The sequence below is a fragment of the Strix uralensis genome, chromosome 19, assembly GCF_047716275.1.
Source record: "Strix uralensis isolate ZFMK-TIS-50842 chromosome 19, bStrUra1, whole genome shotgun sequence".
In the NCBI taxonomy this organism is placed as follows: domain Eukaryota; kingdom Metazoa; phylum Chordata; class Aves; order Strigiformes; family Strigidae; genus Strix; species Strix uralensis.
The window spans coordinates 15,577,184-15,599,548 of record NC_133990.1 but is presented as its reverse complement, the minus strand read 5'-3'; the positions used below and the strand labels follow the sequence as shown (position 1 = coordinate 15,599,548).

The 22,365-nt window shown below is 53.6% G+C and overlaps 1 protein-coding gene across 3 annotated transcripts in view; it reads left to right on the top strand.

Annotated features, from left to right (window-relative positions):
• SLC39A11 (solute carrier family 39 member 11) overlaps nt 1-22,365 on the top strand; it is a 97,407-nt gene that overhangs the window by 59,465 nt on the left and 15,577 nt on the right. For all 3 annotated transcript variants that reach the window (XM_074889312.1, XM_074889311.1, XM_074889309.1), the window contains exon 7: nt 12,822-12,891. In XM_074889312.1, the coding sequence (XP_074745413.1) occupies nt 12,822-12,891 (70 nt within the window). The remainder of the gene's footprint in view (nt 1-12,821; nt 12,892-22,365) is intronic.

The following is a 22,365-nucleotide window of genomic DNA, read 5'->3' as shown; positions in this document are numbered from 1 at the left end:
ACTGCAAATGGGAGCTGAATCCTCCGAGCTGCTGTCACCCTGCACCGCCGGCTGGGACCCAGCCGGCCACAGGTGGAGGAAGGTGGTAGGGACCCCAGTGTTGTCACCCCGTGGCCACCTCCAGTGGTGGACAGTGATTTAGTCCCATCCATCGCTCCTTGGCTGGCCTGTCTGCACCAGCCAAAACCAGCTCCTGGCATCAAGGGCTGGGGGTGTGCGATGGGAGTGTGCGATGGGGGTGTGCGATGTGCTGCTTGGTGCTCAGCAGGTGGAGGCGTGTCCAAAACAAAAGGATATTTTCCCACCAGGGAGGAGGGAGCTTCACAGCGAGGTTTGTGCCTGAAGCACGGCGGGGTTTGGCATCTCCCAGGTGAGCACCCTGCAGTGGTTGAGTCCAGGTTCGACGTGCTCCGCCGGCGGGTGCAAGGTGGGATGCTGGAGGCTGCAGCTTTTTAAACCTTAAACCAAGTCAGCGAGGTTCAGCCAAAGCTGGTCCGCCAGACCCGGATCAGAGCTGGTGTTTTCTGTGGTGGAGCTGGTCCTCGGCTGACGGTGAATTTGAGGATGTGAAGAGATTGCCTGTTGTCAAAGAGGAGGGTGTGGAGAGGGGGGTTTGTGGATGGCTGCAGCGGCGCAGAGGTTGTGTACTGTGCTGTCAGATTGCTGTTCCCCGGGAGGGGGTGATTTCCAGGCTGGTTACTTTGTCATTAGCAAAAATTGATTGAATTCATTCTCCTGGGACAGACGCTCCCATGCACTCAGCCTCCCAAGAGAAGGCTGGGGCAACAAATGTGATATTGCATCTCAGTTATAAAGAAAAGTGATTATTTATATGAATATTCTCAGAGATCCATTAAAGGTTGGTAACATTCATTTTGAATAATGGGGGTTTTTGTTGGTCTATTGAAATTGAGACTATTTTACAATTGTTGACTTTAATATGTGTTGGGTACCCACTGAGCTTTGGCAGAGCGTGAGAATGGGAGCCATTTAGCTGCGTCAATTAATCCGTGTCTCGTCTGCGTGATGCCTCTTTCTGAAATCACAGCAGCCCTCCTTCCACTGTCACTTCTGCTGGTTGCGTTGGGCGCTCTTGGAGCACCTTTGATTTCTACTGAAAGGCATTATTTTTAGTAAGAGAAAGGAGAAAAAGATTTCTCTGCACCGTGCATTTCAGACAAGAGGATGAAAAGGAAGCTGAGGGTAAGGATGGTGTCTGCGTGTGCGGTGAGCACATTGTGCAGCGATTTGATGGAGTTCAAGTGCTGCAGAGGGTCAAGGAGAGCAGAGGAGAGCACTGGCCCTGCCACCAGCGCAACTCAGAAGGCTGGAAAGATGCACATTTGAACAGTCATGAATTTTTCACAAGGCTTTCTGCTCCAGGGAGAAAAACCAGCCTGGGACGTGGCTCTCTGAGGCTGCTGCCCATCGCATCTCTGATTTGATTTCCAGAGGGGCCCTTTGGGCACGGATGCGTCAGGGATCGAGCGGTTGTTGTTTGCAGCGGTGCTGTGACGTGATGGCCCTGTGAGCGGCCGGGGGGAGAGGAAGAAAGGTCAGATCAGCTGCAGCCCACAAAGACAGAGCTGGGTGTTCAGCGTTAGCCCGAGTATTTCACACGGCGGTGACTCACGGAGGAGCAGGAGGAGCGTGGCCACACGTACGCGCTCGCTCTGGGAAAGGTTGTTTTAACCTTTCATTAAACCTCCCATTAATTGTCGCCTCATCAGCACATATTTTGACATTTTCATCTATTAAACACTTCGATGGATTGAAACTACTTGCTCAAAGTCGTTAAGCTTCAGTGTGAGGGGGTGGAAAGCGTGGGGAGGCGGCCGCTGGGATGAAGGATGCGGGCGATGCTCTCGGCAGCTGTGGGACGGCTCTGCCCCGCTCCTCTGCTCAAAAAAAGATGCCACCAGCAAAAACCTGGTCCTGTGAAGTTGGAGGCTAAAAAGAAATCCTCCTGTGGGCACAACAGGGCTCTCCTGGGTACCTGTGCACACCGTGCATCGCTGTTTCCCTATCCTCTGTGTGCACCCAAGGGCTGGGTGCCCCTCTGCAGAGCAGGGCTGTCACTGCTGGGGCTGGGAAGGGCCCTGGCCCCAGCCTCTGGGCTGCTTTCGGCTCCGGGGCCACTGGCTTGGCTCCCTCAGGACATCCCCTTGCTCCTCCTTTTCCCCTTGCTTCAGGTTCAGGGTGCCTCGGGAAATGGTGCCTGAATAACAGCCCGATGTAAAGGTAATTTCACGTCTTACGTTTCCTCTGCGGCCCGGGGGGTGTTGCAGCCCATCACGCTGGTGCCATTAAAGCAGGGGAGAGCGTGGGCAGGGGGGCGAGAGCCGTGGGGTCTCTCATGCCCCACGGACAGCGGCTTGTATTTCAAAAACTAATTTGTAGGCAGACACCTGGAAAGCCAGCAGAGAACTGATAATGTGCATTTATCTCTGCGGCATCGTTTTGAGTTGGTGACCGGTGTTTTGTAAGCGGTAACGGCCACAAAGATGGCAAAAGCCAATTAAATACAGTATTTTCACCAGCTGAAATGAAAGTCACTGAAATATGTGTGTGGAAGTGCCTTTTCTTTCTTATCCCCATCAGATCTCGCAGGTCTGTTGCATTAAACATCAGTGAGCCACGGCCTGAGAAATCATTTGCATGCTAGAAGTGAAACATAAATATCTGTGGAGGATTCAGGTTGTGTGGGGTTGGGGAGAGCCCGTTTCCAGCACAGGTTGGTCCCTGGGGTAGTTCTGCTTTGTTAATTTGGGAGTTTTCTTCTGTCAGGGAAGCATTTCCGTGATAAAGGAGCTTTGGGATGTTGGGCAGTTACTTTAATTCTTTAAAATCAGGTACTTCTGGTGTAAGCAGTGGCCGTATGCTGCCTCATCAGCTCCTGTTTGGCCGCTGCAGCTCGATGGATTGACACGATTTGCTCGATGTCGTTGTGCTTTGGTGAAAGGGGGAGCAAAGTGGAACAGGATGGGATGTAGATGGTCTGGCTGCTGTGGGGTAAACCAGGAGGTAGCATTAGGGGAATTGCTTCCTGCTACCCAAATTCCACCTTGTTTAATGGACACAAAGCCTCGAGCAAGGCCACGGGCTTCTCTTGGGCTGGTTTTTCCCCCTATCTGTTGCCGTGAGTCGCCCAGAGTCACCTTGTGTCACATCCTCCCGGGTTTGCTCTGCGCAGCCTGTGCTCACTGGTCCCCTCCTTGTTTCAAACCCTTCAGTTGGGCCAGTTGCACACAGGTGGGTTCACTGGTGGGAGACCCCAATTCCAGAGGCTTTTTTCAGACAAAGCTCCTGTGGACTTGCCTGGGACCTCCCCCACGGTAAAGCATTGGGGCTTAAAATCCCCTTTTAATGGCATTTTAACTCCATGGTGTCACACACAGCAATAGGGTCTGGCTTTCTTTGTGTCAGTGCTGCTGTTAAGCACCGGTGAGCTGGGGATTTTGGCTGTTTGCTTTTCCAGGTGATGGCTGGCTCGACCCTGTCACCGTCTGCTGTTTTTCATCGCCTCTTGCATAACCTTGATGGGACACATCCACGAATCCCTGGAAAACTTGAAGGCGAAGCCGCACCATTAGTTTTTATCTTTTGAAATCAAAGCGGTGGAGCTGAGCTGCCTGGGCACGTCAGAAGCTTTTGAGCTGTTTCACCTTCTTGCAGCTTAGTGTACGCACGTCACGGGCCTCAGCCGCTGCTGAATTGGTGCTTTATTAATTCCTCTAATGGGTAACTCCTGAGTCATTTATAGAGCTGTCCCCGGAGCAGGAGAGAGGAGCTAACGTGTGATGCTGAAGCAGGTCTGTGGTGGCTTGCCTGCAATTCCCTGCCCAGAAAGGCAATTCCTCTCCATTTTCAAACCACCTGGGTTTGCTGTGCTTTCCTCCTGCCACCGTTCCCACAAACCTTTATCAGGTTTTCCTCCCACACACCTTTTTTTGCTCCCCAAACATGGGGCAGGCACTGCAGGGCTTCCCATTGGTACCGGCCGTGCTGGAGCTGGCAGCTCTGTGCACGATGTGCCCAGCCACGCTCACACGTTTTAGTTGTTTGCTCCCTCCGGGGCACTATGGTGTAAAATAGCACCAAAACGGGTTTATTTCTCCTATTGCTTTTTTCACAGGCAGCATTTCGGAGGGGCGGCACAGTGAGGCTCTGCTGGGCGGGATCTGTGGGGCTTCGTGGCTCTGCCTGCTCACTGCCTGCATCTGCCTGTGGTTGCAAATAGTGGCGAGAATAATGATTGCCCAGGACTGCTTTGTCTGAGCAGATTAATCCAGCTGGTGCCTTGGGTTTTGTTTTCTCTGTCCTGTCACCGTCTGCTGGCAGGGTCAGGATGCGAGCGCTGCGTGGGCTGCGGCGTGCGAATCCGCAGGGGAAGGGGCCGGGGCCACTTCCCCGTCCCACCATACGTCCCTCAAACAAAAGCTCTTGTTCGTCAGGAACCCGGGGGACGAGAGGGGACGAATGAATAATTCATACTGCAAATAATAATACATGCCACTATAAACTGCAAATTAATCATTTAAATTTTGTCTTTGTGTTCTGCTGAAAGGATTTTTGGTTAGGGTAATAATTAGGAGTGATCTGGCCTCGTTAGCTGGCTGCTTCTGCAGGGCTGCAGAGAAGGCATAAAACAAGTTGAAATTCTGCTTGGCCAATGTGACTGTCACAGCTCGTGTTGATGTTGGGATCTCTGCAGACAGCTTGTACGAGTGGCTGAAGGGCTCCCTTCAGGTCAAGTTTAATAATAATTCATGACAGTGTAATGCTCGAGGGACTCCTGCGCGTTTGCTCCGTCCACGCCACAATCTGCTGCTGCTCCCGGATCCTTTCCACGTGCACGTTGAGAGGACAAGGACTTCTCTGTGGTTATCCCCCACCGTGACAAACCTGCCTGAGCCCGGGGAGCTGCGTCCCACCTGGGTGAGCTGAATCGAAGCCAAACTCTAACGAGCAACAATCTTTTATAAAAAGCTGCGTCTTGTTTTGTTTTCATTAAGTAGCACAGTAGCTGTGACGGGTGCCATAAGTGTTTAACCAGAAGGTGTAGGTGTGTTGTACATGGGTGTGTGGGCCGCGGTGGTTTCGAGTGTGGGGGTGGAAAACCTTACACGGGCTGATGGGGCAATTTGTGTGGGTTTGGGAAAGGTGCCTTTTTTTTGTGCTGCCTTTGAGAGAATTGGGGCTGGGGAGCCGGAGCTGGGGGCTGTCAGGGGTTTAGCATCACCACGCTCTGGTGCTAGTGCATTGTGCTGGAAGTCCTGGGAAGCCAGGAAGGTGCTGCCAGTGTCCTGAGGAGCAGCTGTGTGGGCCTAAGAAGGAGGTGGGTGGTGTCCCGGGGCTCCTGCGCTGCACGGGGAGGTGGAAATCTGGCTGGGCAGCTTCTCATGGGAGGTTGTGCCAGGGATCCATGTGCTCTCGCTCGGGAGAGCCCGTGGTTATGGATGTGGAAGAGAAACACGATGTGGAGAGCGGCTGGGTCACCTGCATCGAGCAGCAGGTCAAGAGTGAGAGCACTCACACCACCGTACGATCTTATCTTGTGTTTTTGGGGGCAGCCAGGGCTTTGGGGAAACACCACGGACCAGGACTGGAGCTGGTGGGATGTGCTGCCGTGTGTGTGGGGGTGGTGGCTAAGCAAGGCCACCTCTGGAGCGCTGCTAGTATTTGTCTCAAATGCGAAGAAATCCACTGCTTTCTGGCTTGGTTAAGTTAAAAAAGAAAAAAAAAAATCTTCCAAAAATGACTTTAACCTTCTGCTTGCTCGTCTTATAATGGTGGATACCTAGAGACAAGAAAATCACTGAAATCCCTAGAGGGGACTGGAATTCAATCTCTGGGGAAAAAACTGAGTTTGAATAGTGGCAGCAGGGACGTGCTGAAATTCTAATAGAAATATAAACCTCATTATAGCAAGATTAATTTCCCACTAGGAACTTAACAGTTCTTCAAAGAGCAGGATGAATAATTGATGACATGTTGGCATCCGTGGTACCTTCCTAAAGGAAGCCGTGTTCATTTGCTGACCCAGGAGAATCAGCTTCATAAATCCTCACAGGAGGAGATAATGTCACTCACGGCGCTGTTAAAGCTGCTGCTGGGCTCGAGGTGCTGGTGGGGGATGCGGGGTCTCGGCCTCGCCGGCGGAGCGTGGGGCAGCGGGTGCGAAGCACTACGGTACGTGCTGCAATAGCTGCCATTACCGAGGAGAAGGCCTTGGGCAGCCGTGTATGAGCCCCGCAGCGCTTGCTTCGTTTAATCAGGGGGTGCTTCATTTAATCAGGGGGTGCTTCGTTTAATCAGGGGGTGCTTCGTTTAATCAGGGGGTGCTTTTGCAGTGAACCCGGTGAGCGTATCTCTGGCCCGGCGTCCGTGTTGGCGCCCACGGGCCTGCGTTGCGTTGGGTATGTGTTAGCTCATGCGAAGGATATTCTCAGCATCGCACACTCTGAAGGCAAAGAAAGGCATTTACTGCTGTTAAATCCATAATTCTTTCCATTTCTTTCAAAGCTCTGCAGGCACAAACCCCCGCTGAGCCGTGTTCTCCTTATCTGCCCCAGAAATCCGATGTCCCCGGCAGGCAGAGCCGCGGTATTTCTGCTGTAGGCAGAAGTTATTTACAAACCCTGCTTTCCTCTAATCTTTGCCCTCCCTCCGAGCCCAAGATTTTGTCTCCGTTCAGACCGCGGGATCTGTGAGTTGCTTCTTGTTTTCTCGTCACCGTGGATCCTCCTTCCCTGCCTGGCAGGGCTGGGCAGCACCCCCAGAGGAGTTTCCCACACGGGTATTTTTTAGGCAAAGACACCCCCGACTGTCAGGTCTGTCTGTAACCTCCCGGCCACGCTCGGAGGTGAGAGGAGACCGAGCAGAGGGCAGGCGAGTGGCATCGCTGCCTGCAACACAGACACGTGTCGTAGCGGCGATCCCAGACAAGGCACGAGCTCTGGGATGCTGCGACGTCATTTTCTTTATTCCTGAAATCTTGCCCGTGTGATTACAAACTGATTTGGAGAGAAAAGAGGATTTTTAGTGCTTTATTGGTTTGGTTTTTTTTAACATTCCTGTAGGATATTGTTCTCGATCCACAGCCTATGCTCATTTTCCTCCTCCCCATAATAACTGGGGTTAATTTACTTGCTGCTGTAATCTATCAAGGCCCCGTGAGCGATTCTTGCTATTTACTTGTTTGGATTTCTAGGGATTCTGAAGGGCTTTTATTTTCGGTTGTTTTTGTGAGCAGGCCTTCTCCCGAGGATTATGAGTGGCTTCCCGCAGTGGCTGCGAAGCTCATTTCATGCTCGAAAATGGAGCTGGTGCGGGCAGGATCTCAGCGAGCCCCACGAAACCCGGACCCTGGGTTTGCAGGAGGGTTTTTCTGGCTGGTGACTGAGATGGAGAGCGGGCGGCGGAAGGCTGTGATCCCTGCCTGGCTGCATAAGCTGCCCTGAATAGGATTTAAAATCGCAGCCTGCTTAACTTCACCCAGTTCTTTCAGCTTGCCAAGCTCTCGTGGACTGGGGCGGTGGGTGATAAGGGAGACGTTTGGTGGGATGGAATCAGCCATTCTGCTTTCAAGTTGATCCTTTGAACTTAAGGCTTGTGTGGCATTTGCAGCCGGAGGCGCCGGGGGACGAGCCCCGCTACGTGAGCCTGGAAGCGGGTGCTCTCCCCACGGCTGCTCCGGGCAGGGCTGGAGCTTCTCAGCAAATAGATACAGGAGAGCATGAGAGCAAAGGGACAGCGTTCAGTGCTGTGGGCAGCAGCAAAGGGGAAAGTGGGCAAAACCAGATTTCAGACCAGGGAAAGCGAAGCAGCTTTGTGGGTGAGTTCAATCTCTCTTAGTTTCCCAACTTCTGCGTAGTTTGGGGGTTTCCTCCCCTTTGAGCACATACAGCACCATCACTGTGTACCTGAGCAGTGAGTCTGGGCTGGCCGGAGCCATCTCTGTTAATGACTGAGCCTTCTGCTTTCAAAGTAGAAGCATCTTTTCAGTAAATCTCTCCTTTTTAAAGTTATTTGTGTATTTTGTACATTACCCTTGTGCAGGTCTTTGGTATCAGGGCTGGTTAGGAACTGGCAGCACAGAACCTCGTCCAGGTGCCCTAGGATTGTCCCACGTCTACTGTGGGGTGCCTCGATGCCAGCACCTCGCTCCTGCCTGAGCAAACATTCCTCTCCTCCCTGCCAAGGAGAAGAGTTCCCTGGAAAGTGCAGCACTAGGCACTTTTTTTTGGGCTAGTCCAAAAGCAAGACACCTTCCTGCAGCCCAGAGCACCACGGTGCTGCACCATCTCAGGAGCCCACACGGTTCCCGTGGGGCTGGAGACCTTTGGCTTCCCCAGGAACATCCCAGCGTGGAGTGGGAGCATACAGAGCTTTCCACACCGAGGGGGAGGAGATGGGTCAGTGCCAGGCCTCATCCCAAAGCCCATCCCAGCCAATTCCTGTGCTCCTGTGGATTAGAGCAGACGGGAACATTGTCACTGTCCTCCTGGCTCAACGAGACAGAACATCTTGTGCTGTTTTGCAGCTCTGCTGATGGGGCACTGAAGTGAAATTAAAGTAAAAATAAAAGCAGAGCTGTAACAGCATGCCACACACATCTGAGTCCCCTCTGCTCACCGGTGCTTGAATGCCGGTGGATGAGCATCGAGGGAGTCGGGGACCTCAGGCCAAGCGTGAAGGTGCCAGCAGTGCTCTGGGAGCAGTGTGGCCTTCACTTCGCTCCCTTGGCTGACGTCCTCCTCGCCAGCTCTTCATGCGCTGCGTCAGTCTCCTCGGCTGCTCTGCTCAGTGCTGGGGCCGTCATGTCACGCCGCGCCGTCACCTCCTGCCTGCCCGTGGTGCCTCGACGTGACTCTGTGCTATTTAGCTTTGCTCCACTCCCTTTTCCACGGTCCTTCCCTTTGCACCGACTCCTCTTTGCTGTGGTGTTCCCTCTTGGCTTTTTCTCTCTGAATTTTGTGCTGGTTGCCTTCCTTGTGAAGATGCTTTTTGGGCTCAGACCAACAGCCTCGCTAGCCCTGTCCCCGCTCCTGCGTGGTCCTCTCCTGCTGTGCCCGTGGCTACCATCTGCGTGGCTCTGGAGGCGGGAGCTGATCCCGTGCAAAGCAACAGCCAGAAGCGAGGAGGGGAGTGGAGGAGGATGATGGGGCTTGGCCCGGGCGATGCTACAAGCTCCCAGGGCAGGGAAAACGGGTTCCCCTTGGCTTTGGAGCTGGTGGACAGTCCCTGGTGCTGTGAAGACACTCTGGTTTAGATCAACTCTGTGTATCAGACGTAGGCTGGAAGGAGACCGATGGGTATCACGCTTCTTGCCCTCGCCATGGTGATCGGGAGGTGGCCATCACACATCCTGTCGTTGTCTGGCATTAACAACGGGAGACTCTGTAGTGACCCTCCAGCATGGTTATCGCTTTTCAGTTTGAGGTTTTGAAGCTTTTTTTCTTTTCTTGGAAAACAAGCAAGAGGAAAACATGCCTTTGCAATGAGCACTGCCAACTGAGAGGTTTGTGGCTGATCCTTAAGTTAGCGTAGGATTAGTCTGATCCCTGGGTAATGCCTTATCAGGATAAAGCGTCTTGAATTGTAATGCCAAGGAAGCCCAAGAGAGGCAAAATCCCTTTGTTTAGGTTAAATAGAAGCATTTTCTTGACAGTGGCTGAGATCAGTCATATTTTTCTTTCTTTGTTCTGCAACTCTGCAAAAAGATACGAATTAACACCCCAGCCTGGTGCCTTCACCGCACGAGCTCTCCAGCTAATGGGGTCGTGCGGATGCTCCGGCTCTTCCAGCTCCATCACCCGTTGCAGGAGGGGCTGGCAGCTGCTTTGGCCACTGAAATCCTTGGAAGGGCCCTTTCTGACATGGAAAGGTTTCCTGTGGGCCGCATGCCCGCCTTCCACCCTCTTTCACATGCGAAGCTGTGGGGCTTTTCCCTTGCCCTCTGCAGAGTGGTGGTGGCCCACCATGAATCCTTCAGTCTCTCAGGGTTGCCCGGGACTGTGCTGCTCTCTGCATTTGCTCATGATGGTGCCAAGAACCAGGGATTTCACAGGGACTGTGTGTTTGTGAAGCTGATGTCGGAGCCTTTGGTGAGAGATCTGCTCTCCCATACCCACCTCCGGTGACCTCATGTCCTAGTCATCCATTTGCAGAGCCATCAGTGCAGCGTATCTGGAAGTGGTTGACATAGAAGCATTAACCTTTCTCTTTTTGTACCTTTTCCCACCTGAAGAAGCCGCTTGGGCTATTTATAATTTGAGTATGTGCAGAATACCCGAGAGAGGGGCTGCAACTGGAGGGCTGGGCTGGCTGTGAGCTTTGAGTGTGGGCAAACTGGCAGCCAGCTCTTTCAGTTCGTTTTCCACATAAATAAATCTTTGTGTATCTGCTTGCTTACCTGCAAAACTGAGTTGTTTTGAGATTTGACATCTTTAAAAGAGGCTGAACCTGTGTTGCTGAAGCGGTGAAATTATTGTGTAGTCTTGGCAGGCTTTTCTAAATGAAATATTTGAAACAAATCTCAGCAGTGGGCTGAGCGCATCACACATATCTACTAGAGAGAATTAGAGGCTTCCCGAGGCTCGGCAGCGGCGATGGGATGTGCTGGGGTCCCTGCTGGGTCTGGACCACGCGTGACACCAGACTTGCTGGGCTGTGAGTTCCCATGGGATGCTCCGGGCTCAGCAGCCCGTTGGCCAATTCGGGGTCGGACTTGTCCTGCCCCAGCTCTCGTGTCGTCCCGTGGGACGTGGGGACCTGGGCAAGCCCATGGCCAGAGGCTGCTGCGTCACCTCCTCTCTGTGCTGTTGCGTATCTCCACCGTGCTGCAGCTTCCACCATCAGCTGCTTCTCCCTCTCCAAATAAGCAGTTCACTACGCACCATCTGTTGATTTTAATTTCCCATAATTTGTTTCCATGTATATGATTTGTACTTTCATTAATTGTGCTGCTGAGTTTCTTACTCCCTGAGACTTGCTTTGCAGCGGGGAAATGATTGTGGTTTTTCCCCTCTGTCAAAGCTATTTTCGTTATTCACACAAATGAGCACTTTTGTCCTTTGAATTTTGCTCTCTGGGCAAGTCTCGCTTAAAAAGAAATCTTTTGGAAGAACAGTGCCAGACCCATTTGTATCTTCATTACATCCTCCATACTGAGCACAGCCATTAAACGTCTTTACAAAGATCTGCCTCCCAAATTTTATTTAAGTGCCTGTGGAGCAGAGACCTTCGAAGCCATCGCTGGGGGCAGGTGCAGCCCCTGCGGCGATCGCGGCCCCGTGCGCTCGCCCGTCTGCCCGTCGCCGAGCTGGGGATCCCTCCCGGGGCTGGCGTGGGCCTCGCTTCCTCAGGCTGGTTCACTAGATGGAGTTATCACCCAGTCGTGGGTTTTTTTGGGATGATTCGGCGTCTCCTTACCCTGTAACCCTGCACGCAGGGTTGATCGTTTTCCCTGTCTCCACGCTGAGCCTCGGCGCGAGCCTTGGATCAGGGCTCTGAGGAGCTGTCGAGTGGTGCAGTTTCTCCGTGCTCAGCCTGGACTCGGGGATGCAAATGCCACGATTATCCGAGTTAGTGCTGCTTTTTATGGTGTGTTTCCAAGGCAACTGGAAATTCAGAAGACCACAAACACACACACGGTCCTCTTCTTCTGAGACCTTATCCTCCAGTACACAGGTAAACACTCTCAGTGACATTTTCAACCTGTTTGAATGCTCATCTGAATAGTCCCCACTGTCCCCTCGTCTGGCTGCCAGCAGCCAGAGCGGGTAATTGCCTCCTTTGAAGGCTGTAAAACCCAGCCAGCTACACAAACAGGTTTGCTTTTGTTCTTTGAGTGTTTTTCCCCCCACCGCCTTGCTCGGAGGGGAGCGATACCAGAGAGGCTGCAAAAAACAAAAATGGGGATTTTGAACAAAGGAATACAAGAAGCGGCGGTTTGATGCTTTCTGAAAATATTATTTTTTTCTGGGAGGGATGAGGGAGCTGTGCCAGTGGTGGGAGGGTAAGAGAAGTTTGAGGAAGGGCAGGAGGGCAGCGGGGAAGGATGGAGCAGTTATCCCTGAGGAGCTGCACGGAGGAGGCAGCGGCGGATCGCAGGTCTCCCGCACCCGCTGCCCTCCTGGGAAGGCTCCTCGGCTGGTTTTCCTTGGCATTTATGGCATTAACTATAATCTAAAATAATCTACAAAGTGGGAATTCTCTCGTGGAGTTTGGTTTTCCTTCTGGAGCCTGCACAGGCGTTGTGCTGGTGTTTGGGCACGGGGAGACCAGACACCGGGGAGGTGGCACTGCTGGGAGCCGGGTCCCGGCTCAGCACAGATCCCGGGGAGTTTATGGGAGAAATTGGTGTTTGATTCTTCTGCAACCCCCCGTGGCACCAACTCATCTGCACCTCACAGAGACACCTCTCTGCAGAGAGGTTTGCCAAACCAGAACCTTTCTGAGCAGATTTTGGTGTTTTGCACTGCTATGCTCCTTATTAAAATAACATTTCAGCTGGTGCAGACTGTGATCTTTTCCCTTCCAGCGCACTCATAAATACAGAAATCTCTCCTCTCTGTCTTGGCTTCCCAAGAAACTGTTGGTTTGGGTTCATAGTGAAGTACCCCAAGCAGCATGGGAGGATCTTGCATTGAGCTCAGATTAAAAGAATTTAGATTAAAGTGAGAAGGGTAACGACCCGGCCTGGAGTTGTGCTCTCCTGCTTGCGCTGGTCTTTGCTCTGTTGAAGCACAGCAGGAGGGACGTTCTCAGGGCCATTGTAGGGTTTGACCTTACTGTTTTTTTCCTTCCTGTTTCAGAGGGTCTGGCAGTGGGAGTTGGATTCGGGGCTATTGGAAAATCCACGTCAGCGACCTTCCAAAGCGCCAGGTAAGCCACAACTGTGTGCATCAGGTTTTTGTGCGCCTTTGCCTCTTGGAGGTTGTCTGTCTGTCCCCCATTGCTGCTGAGCCCGGGGGGTTGGAGATGCATTGACTGAGACTTGTCTGGAAGCACAAGTGTGGGCAGAAGGAGCAGAAGAAATTCCTGGTGCTGTTGCGTTTTCCTAGTGGTTGTGCTTGTCAGACGTGACAGAGAAATGCTGAGATTTTCCACAAAAGCAGCATCCCCAGTGGGTAGGAGCAGCTGCCGGAGCTGCTGGAAAGTGTGCGGTGGCTTTGTTTTCCATTCCTGCCAAGCAGGGCCACTAGACTCTGTAATTCATGGCAATAAAGACCCTCAATCCTCCCGACATCCCTGTTCGCCTGCTCCAGCCTCGCCAGCAGCCGCTCTCGCCCAGCTCAGGTTTTGGCAGCACCAGCATTGCCCCGTGCAAAACCTGTTGCACTTCTCTCCGGGACTGGTGTGAACACGGCGGGGGGGTTAATTCAGCTCCTCTAAACTGCCTGGGACCGGGGTTTGGGTGCATTTTCATACCAAGCAGGAGCAAAACCTGGGTGTGTGAGGTGGGTGATGACAGAGAGAGCCCTGCTGCCTCCCCACCCCGGCAGAGCTGAAACTGAGCTGATGTAGCTAAAGAAATGGGAGAAGGAGAGAAGCCTGGTGCGAAGCGGGAGCTGGAGGAGCTGCCTGGGCTCTGGAAGAGCTGCTGGCACCTCTTGGCGGCTGGCTCGCAAACGGCACCCTCCTGCTGAGGCTCCTCGACCTGCTGTTACCAAATGTTTTTCTTTTTCTGTTTGAATTTTACACCTGAGGCTCGTGGCACACCACGTTCCCTTCGCCCTTTCTTTACCAGCCCCACACTGTAATTTATGTGGTTTGGGGACACGCGGCGTGTTCAGCCTGTGAATAACCTGCCCAGCCCTTACAGCTTGTGGACGAAAGCGCTGTTATGTCTCAGCCACCTTGTTCCTGCCAGAGGATCTGTGCGGCCTCGGGGCTGGTTTTGAGCCCTCCAGGCTGTCCAGCCCCTTCTCTGGCCAAGCACAAGCTGTGCTCTTGAGGATCCTGCAAAGACCTGAGCAAAACCTTCTGTACCCGATGCCCTGTTAATCCCCCGCTGGTGAGGGACCCATCCTGATAGCATGCTGCCCCCGGCGCTTGCATTGCAGCAGATACCATCCAGATTTGTGGCGAGACAAGCAGGATACATCAGCTCTAGACACAGCGTTTCTCTAACCTTTTGAAATAAAAGGCTCTTCATAAAGTCTGCAGAGACTTTAGAGATGCTCGAACAAAAGGACTTTTTCTCATCAGCTGCTCAGTAGAAGCTAAGAAGCCAGAAGCAGCTGGTTCTTTCTCTGTATTTACAACAGCATTAATCATGTTAGATGAAAGGTGGAGTCTGTACCATGAAAATACCAATGCAAATTTAGTCAGCTGCGAAAGGAGACAAAATAACTTCATTGCCATCAATCTGTCTGTCATCTGCGGGCAGCCCAAGAAGCGCTCGGTGTAGCTGCTCCACCGTGAAGCCATTTGGAAATATCCAAGAGTATAATTTTAGGTGGCTAATTTGTGTTATGTAGGCTTAAAAAAACAGCCGTGGAATTATACTTGATGTGAGCTAACGTGAGAAATAGAGCTAACTCTTTTGACACATCCGAAGGGGAAATTGCTCCTTGGCCAACCTCCGCTCTTAGGGACACAACAGTCGTGGTCCCTCTCGTGTCTGTTATTTTGAAATAGAAATGTTTATTTTGAAATGTTTTAATGAAACAGCTGGGTGACTCGTTTTACCTCCTCCATTCCGCTCCTGCTCCCCCCGGGGTGTGACTAACCGCGTTAGCACCGAGCTGAGCTGGAGCTGGGCTGAGCTGCCTCTCAGGAAGGCTCATTCCTCCAAACCTTGAGTCGTGCAGAAGTATTTATTAATGCGCTCAGAGCCCGAGCAAAAGATGCGGATGCCTAGGGATGCTGGCAATGGCTGGTAGATGTTTCCAGGGCTGGCTGGGACTTGCCCACGCTAACCAGAGGACCTTCCTTGCTGCCTTGTGCTGGATGAATAAATGCTGGCTTGCTTGGGGAAGCACTGCCTGATTGCATTGCTCCCAGAGGGGTGAGATCTCGACAGGAGCCTGAATTCATTCCAGCTCGCTGTAGGGCCCTGGTGAAACCCAGCCATGCTGTATTCCGAAGGGCTGTTTTCAGAGCCACGGGCTTTGCAAATACGCAGCGTGTTTGCAGAGAGACGATTAGGAAGAAGGGGAGAGCACCAGCCGCTCCGCAAACCGCAGCGGTGCTGCAGCAGTGACGTCTGGGCGTCGCGAGCAGCCGGGTGCTGCTCGGGCCAGCTTTGCTGTCGAGAAGTTAACACCCAGTTCTCCAGACCTTGCAGGGATCCGATGAGGTTTTTCCTAGGCTGAGGGCTTGCGCCTGCGCTGGCAGTGGGAAGGTTTCTCGGTGCTGCCTGCTCCCTGCCCGCAGCAGGAGGGGTGCTGCGGGGCTCCTGCGCTTGGGGCTGGCGCTGGTGCGGAGCTCAGCCCCAGCCGAGTGTGGCAAGGGACCATTTTTGGGTTTTAAAGCACAGTGGGGCTGGGTGTGCTGCAGAGCTGGGGCCAGCTGGGAGCCATGGTGGCCGGGAAGCACCAGCACAGGCAGTGGAAGCAGAGCACTGCGGGCGTAGAGCCACAGCGGATGGCCCGAGTCAGGGGGACACTTGGAAATTCGCCTAAAAACCAAAAAAAAGGATGATTAGGCAGCAGGGTGGGATTCTCACCTTTCAAAACACCTGGTGCTTTGCATGTGCTGTCATCTCCCCTGCCATTCCCTGACTCTCTGGGCGCTGGTGGGGTCCTGCCCCTGCTTGCAGGATCTGGCCCTCTGCACCCCATCTCCCCGGAGCATCTCGGTGCTGCCTGCCAGCCCCTGCCCGCACTCGTCCGCGTTTCTTTGCTGCCACCGGGTGTGCAGGCTCCGTTCCTGCGGTCTCGCTGCTCCACGGCTCCTCTCTGCCCTTGCCAGGGTGAGCCCTTGGATTTCAGCCCCCCCATCATGCGAGTTGTTTCATTTATGGGGGGGAACCCGCTTTATTTGGCCTGTCAGGGGATGCCCCCGAAATGCGGTCCTGTGCCTGAGGAAGGCGAAGTCTCAGCAGTGGGGTTGGATCTTCGCTTTTGTGTGCAGGTGGGTATCGGTCCTCACTCAGGCCTTTTGTGGAAAGGTGATGTAGGTTTTATAGCAGTTTAGACAGAGCTTAGGATGACTTAACGTCTGCTTTTGGGGTGTTCCCCGTGGGGGGCTGAGCTGCTGCTCGTCCTTGGGCAGAAGCATCCCTCCCTGCTGCGGGACTGCAGTTCTCCTGCCCAGCTCCTTGCAAGGATAAAACCATCAGAAAGTCCCACGGGCTGGAAATAGCAGCTCAGGACAAAGCTGCTGCGGTGACAGAAGAGGAGCGAAGACCCAGAGCGAGTGTGTGCCCGGGGTGGAGGAGCGAGGCCCGTGCAGAGGAGCAGTGCCTGGCGTGGGGTGTGCAGTGAACCCCGGGAGGGGAAGGTCCCCTCCAGATGTGAGCAGGGAGGCGTGAGCCGCTCCTGGCTGCCTTCCAGGCAGGAAGGTAAAGAGAAGGGCAGCCATGTCTTAAAAAAGCTGCTTTACCTCCCCCTCTTTGCACACTGTAGCATGGGGGGAGGAAACCCTCTCCACCTTGTGTGGCTGATTTAACAGGAACCAGATGGGGCTGGAGCTGCTGAGATGAAGCCGGGCTGAATTTGCACTTCCCTCGGCCGCTCTGGGGATGCGAAGCGGGCAGGAGTGCAGGCAGGAGTGCAGGCAGGGCTGGTGCACTTTGCCAGTGGCTTCCCCAGGGCTGGGTGTGGCATGAGAGGGGCCAGGGCAGGTCCCTGCTGCTGGCCACGGTCCGCATGTCCCACCCGCAGGGGCTGTGGTGAAGGGGAGCAGCGAGAGTCAGGGTGGCCTCTCCCTCTTTCCAGGTCCCTGCTGTGTCTTTTTGAGGCCAAAAACACCCACTAGTGAACCCTGGGGTGACCCTGAGCCCCTCGTCCCATGGGGGTCATGCCTGCGATGCTGGGCAGCTGCGAGGTGGGGTCTGGGGCTGGCAGGGAGGAGCCCCCCCCGTCCCCACTCTGCCATCCCCTCTGGACCACGTCCCTTCCCTCAGGACCCAGGAGCCTGCAGCATCTCCATCCCACATCCCCTTTCCCTGTGGTGGGGGCTCGTGCCCTGGCTGGAAACACGAGCGTGGAGGGGGGGTGTGGGGTCCTTGGGGACCTCTCTTTTTCAACACCCCCCCCCCCCTCCATCAGAGGCTCTTCCTTTGAGAATCATCACGAGGGGCTGGTTATCCCCCTCCCCATCCCACCCATCATCGTGCTGTTGCCTTGGTGTGATGACTGGATTTGGGGGGAGCAGAGGGGGGGTCCTTGGTGGGGGGGAGCGGCGATGCAGGAGCCTGGTTCTGCTTCTTGCCCCTTACAAATCCTCCCTGTGCTCTTCGCTTTCTGAAAGGCAGCTTGTAATCGTGCTGTATGCCAGCACGCAAAAGCCAAATCCATTTTCTTACAGCGCGTAGCTTTTTCTTGTGAATTTTTCTCTGTCAGAGAGGAATTCACTATAAAATTAATTTCCTTGGTCAGAATTGTGGGAACTCCTGAACATACCTGCGTTATACTGCAGAGTGAACAGAAAACTACCGTAAAAAGCTTGTGCCAGCAATTTTGCTTTTAAGAAAAAGAGAGAGGAGAAAGGTTTGGGAATGTCTTCAAGGACCCACTGCCCTGAGGAGGGGGACAGAGGGCAAGGGCCTGCCAGGGGACGAGCGGTGAAAGCAGGACGGTTTCTGTGACTGGTCTCATCTGCGTGGTGAGCGGTGCCGGGGCCTGGACGGCTTCCTCGGCTGGCTAATTTGGGGAGGAAAAGGGAATCTGTTGTTAACTTTGAACAGTCTGGATTTTCTCTTGCCAATCCCTCTCTGGCTGATCTGCTCCACTGTAAGGAATCTCAGCGCCGTGGTTCCAGCAGATAGGATATTCCCTGCGTCACCGGCTGGCAGCACAGGCAGCGAGCGGGTGATTCACTGGCTGATATTCCTGGTTTTCCTGTGGCCGAGCTGCTTTCCAGCTGGGGCGTGAAGCCTGTGCACTAGGGGTGCTCTCCCAGTGGAAATAATCTTTGAGTGCTGGTTCCCCCTCGAGCGCGGGTACACGGGTCTCTCGCCGCAGTCTCCGTGTTACGTATGGTGGCTGCGTGGGTGTAATCTCTGAGTATTTCATTTTGCAGCCTCAGTAGTATTTTTATGTCATTTGTGTGTATAATTAAAAAATTATTCAGGCTGGAAAATCAAACCTGTAACTACTGGGAGATGCTCTTTTCTCCCTGCTCTGGCTCTGCTGCCCTCACTGTCCCTCTCATGGCCCTTTGTGGTTTGGTTCAGGCTTCCTCCCCGTCATGGGACGTGAGCACCGCGGTGCCTGGCTGCAGCCAGTCTGCAGGGCTGGAGCATCCCCCGAGGACGGGGGTCCTGGGGGCACAGGGGTCCCCAGGGATGAAGCTGCTCTCTGTTCTCACGTGACACAGCACGGGAGCTGCGGGGCCACGGGGTGCTGCGGCGTTAACTCGGTAAGAAAGCAGCTTTTGTCACGGCACGAGGCTAAGTCCGGTCACAAGGGACAGTTTGTGCCAGAAATTAAAATATAAAAAAAAAAAAGATAACTTCTCTTGTGGCGGTGTTTGCAGGTCCTGGGTAATCGGTGAGGTCTATGTTTGGCAGAGGGATCGTTTAATTTTAATTTCAGCCAGTGCTGCAAGCTGTCCCCAGGCCGGGGCCGGAGCTCCTGCCCGCGTGTGGGCTATGCCTGCAGCCTCTCGGGCTTCCCACGGGCTTCCCGTGGCACCGTGCTGAGGTGACAGGCAACTCCTGCCTTGTCTGTAAAGAGCTCCTCTCCTCTGCCACACGTTTGCTGTGCTCGTTCCACTAAATACGTCCCTGTGTGATGGCTTGAACAGCCGAGCCTGGTGCCCCGTCCTCATGTATCTGTTACATTCTGCATTTTTGTTGCTGGCTCGTGTCTGTGCTCCGGGCACCTTCCCCGTGCTGCTGGCAGGGACGGGGCAGAGCTGCTTCTCTACTTCTTCCATCAAAACCAGGAGATGAATTAGGACAGTGCGGACCTGACTTCCACCAGTGGAATAGGCTGCCCAGGGAGGGGGTGGAGTCCCCATCCCTGGGTGTGTTTAAGGGTGGTTTGGATGAGCTGTTGGGGGATGTGGGTAGGGGAGAACTTTGTAGAGTCGGGCTGATGGTTGGACTCGATGATCCCAAGGGGCTTTTCCAACCTGAATGATTCTGTGATTCTGTGACTGCTACAGGGAATAACTTGGCTGGTTGTAGGCAAGAAATATCTGCAAGTCTGACTCGAACTGAAAAGCCAAAATAAAGCATGGATGGGATTTTACCGCTCTCCTCCTCTTCAAAAGGGCATCGTGCATTTTTATTTTTACATCCACTGCTGTTACAGGGGTGGAAAGCTCATGTCCTGGCTGGTGGCCAGGAAAGCAGAGATACCCGGGATGACCTGCAGGCTCTGGGCTCGCAGTCCCACACTGGTGGTTTCGGCAGAGCAAGAGCCGTGGCCGAGCTGTCCCCATCCCCATCCCCATCCCCGGTTGCTGCTCCTCTCCCGTCTGACACTAGGTGGTAACATCCATGTTCCTACCAGCCTGTTCTCGGCAGATTTGGGGCTGATTCGTGGGCTCGCACGGCTGTAGGGCAAGCCCTGGAGCTAGCGGGACTCCCAAATGTGGCTTTTTTGCTGGCAAAACGCCTGGCAGAGGGCTGCTCTTTCAGATGTGAGAGAACGTTCAACTAAGTGAAACCGATATCAAGTTAAATGCAGTAAATTACTTTGAACAGACGAAATATATAAAGGACTGGAAGTTTGAAAAATGAAGTGAAATGTTTTGTTAAGCCATGGGTGGTCTGGGCACCGGGTCCTCCTAGGCTATGGCGGGTGCAAATAATTTAGAGAGGTTAAAAATGGTGTAGGCAAAGTTTTGGCAAACCTCTGCCTCAGGTTGAAGCTGAGTACGATTAGGGGTGGGGGGCCGGGGGGTGTCGGCTGCTGCTCCTGGTTGTGGGGGCTCTGTTCACGGCGATGAGGGCAGCTCTCCCTGCGTGCCTGGGGAGAGGTTCTTGGGGTTCACATGGATCCCCTTGAGCAGCTGTAGCAGTTTTTGGGGGTGAGCGGGAGCCAGGGGAACCCCTCGGCACTCAGGCGGGGAGCAGAGGCGTCTCCCCGCTGGGGGCATCACCCCCTCAGTACCCCCTTTTCCTGGGCACAGCACTGTCGGCACTGGGACCCTCCTGGATGAGGTGGACCTGCACCCAGCGAGCTTTCCCCAAACTCCTCGGGGCAGGGACAGATTCTTTCTCCCCTTCAGCAACCCCCAAATCCCACCCAAGAGTTTGTTGCACCCTCGTCTGCAAGCTGCAGGTAACGTTTTGTCCAGGGTCTGAGCCCTGCTCACCGTGGGTGCGAGGAAGGGGGGAAAGTGCACGTTTTTGTGAGTGTAATGTTTAAGTCAGGCTTGTCCTTCCCCAGAACACCTCGGCTTGCAAAGTGCTTTTTGTGCTGACGGACCATCACATCGTGGCACCGGAGCTCCCACCAGCGTCCCACCTGTCCCGGCTATCTCCGAATGAAAGCTCCTCTTTAGGGCAGCTGGAGAGCGGGTGTGAGTGTGGAAGTGATGTAAACAGATATATTTATTTTTTTTCTTCCCCCCAGTGATGATGGTGATGTTTCCTCCACCGCAGCACAATGGTTCCCATTCATCAGCCCTTTTGCTGGGAATGCTGGCCTTGTTTTGATCTGTTGTGCCCACAGATTGTTTCCTGTCCAGCTTTGGTAAAACAGACAGAAAAGAGGCTTCGAGTTGACAGGCAGACTTTGACTATGGCTTGGAAAATATTATTTCATGGGACAGCCTGTGCCTCCCACGCTGTGTGTCTCAGGCTGGGGAAAAAAAAAAAAAAAAAAAAAAAAAAAAAGGCTTGATTAATGTACGGAGATTGAAACCAGGCAAAAATTTTATACTGTGTTTTCTTTGAATGAATGGAAATCATTGTGGTCTGAGAGACAGCAGAAGACACACTGGGTTTTTCTCTCGTTCACACACATGCAATCTCTGTTGCTTATGAATAGATCCACAGTGGAGCTAATGAAGAGGTTGCTCGTGTAGGATCAAAATGTGGGGTCGAATCCCGACCTCTTTATCAGATCAAGGCCGTGCACAGAAACACCTGATGGAGAAAACCCACCTATTGATGGGAGGGAGGTGGGGCTGCACGGGGATTTCCACATTTCCCTGGGATCCCTGACAAATGCTGCCCTGCCCGGGGTGCTGCCACAGGATACAAAACAAAACTGTTGGAAGATGCTTATTAAGCACCTTTTAATTAGCTTCTCCCAAAGGTAGATGTTTATGACTAAGTGAGAGTTAAGGAGCGGGGTACATTTCTCGAGGGCCTTTCTTTTGTGAATGGCGGGGATGGTACCAGGGTGGGTTTTCACCAGGGCTGGTGCTCTGGAAAGAAGGTGGGCTGGAAGGGTTTGGTGAGCCACAAACCAGGACTGTGGCTCCTTGGCTGCTGCATTTCTCACTGTGGCTAACAAAACTCCGCAGCGGTGGCTGAAGAGATGGAGAGGAGGCTTCCGCCAGTGGCGACAGCATCTTCCCGACAGAAGTCTTGGATGCAGATGTCCCAGCCCCCACGTGCAAATGTACAAATTGGCTTTAAGAGAAGAAATGCACGATTTAGGCAGAAGAGGAGGTCTCGGTGCTGGATGAAATGAGGCTGCGTGGATGTCGGGAAAGCGCTCTCCTCTGTCACTGGGCGGGAGAGCCAGGGCTTCGGTTCAGCAGCGAGGGGACGGACACCCCACACTCACCCTGCCGTAGCAGCAGAGCTGATGCACGTGTGCTCCTCCTGCCAAAGCCTTCTAGTTCTCTTTTTGCCCATCAGAAAATGGTATTTTGTTGTAAAAAATGGGTATTACACTTCTTCTAGGACACTAGGAAAAGGAAGTGGGTGCCTGGGAAGCAAAGTGAGGTGGGCTTGAGCCGCTTCCCCCCACCTCTGGAGATGTTTGCAGGGCTGTGCTGGATCAGGCAGCGCCTCTGCCTGCGCTTCCCCCTCCTGAGGCCTTTCCCAGCATCCCAACCATCTTGGATGTTGTTCCCCCGTTCCCGTTTGAAGCCTTAGCAGATGCTGCAGGACTGCTTTGACGCGCTTGGTTTGTGGTGTAGGTGAGATCTCACGAAGCCACCCCTGGTACAAGGCTAAACGGAGGCTGGCCATGGCCCGTGGTGCAGCCTCCCTTCTCGCTCCTTATCCTCGATAAACAAACTTACACCACTGACAGACACAAGCCAGACTGGCCATGA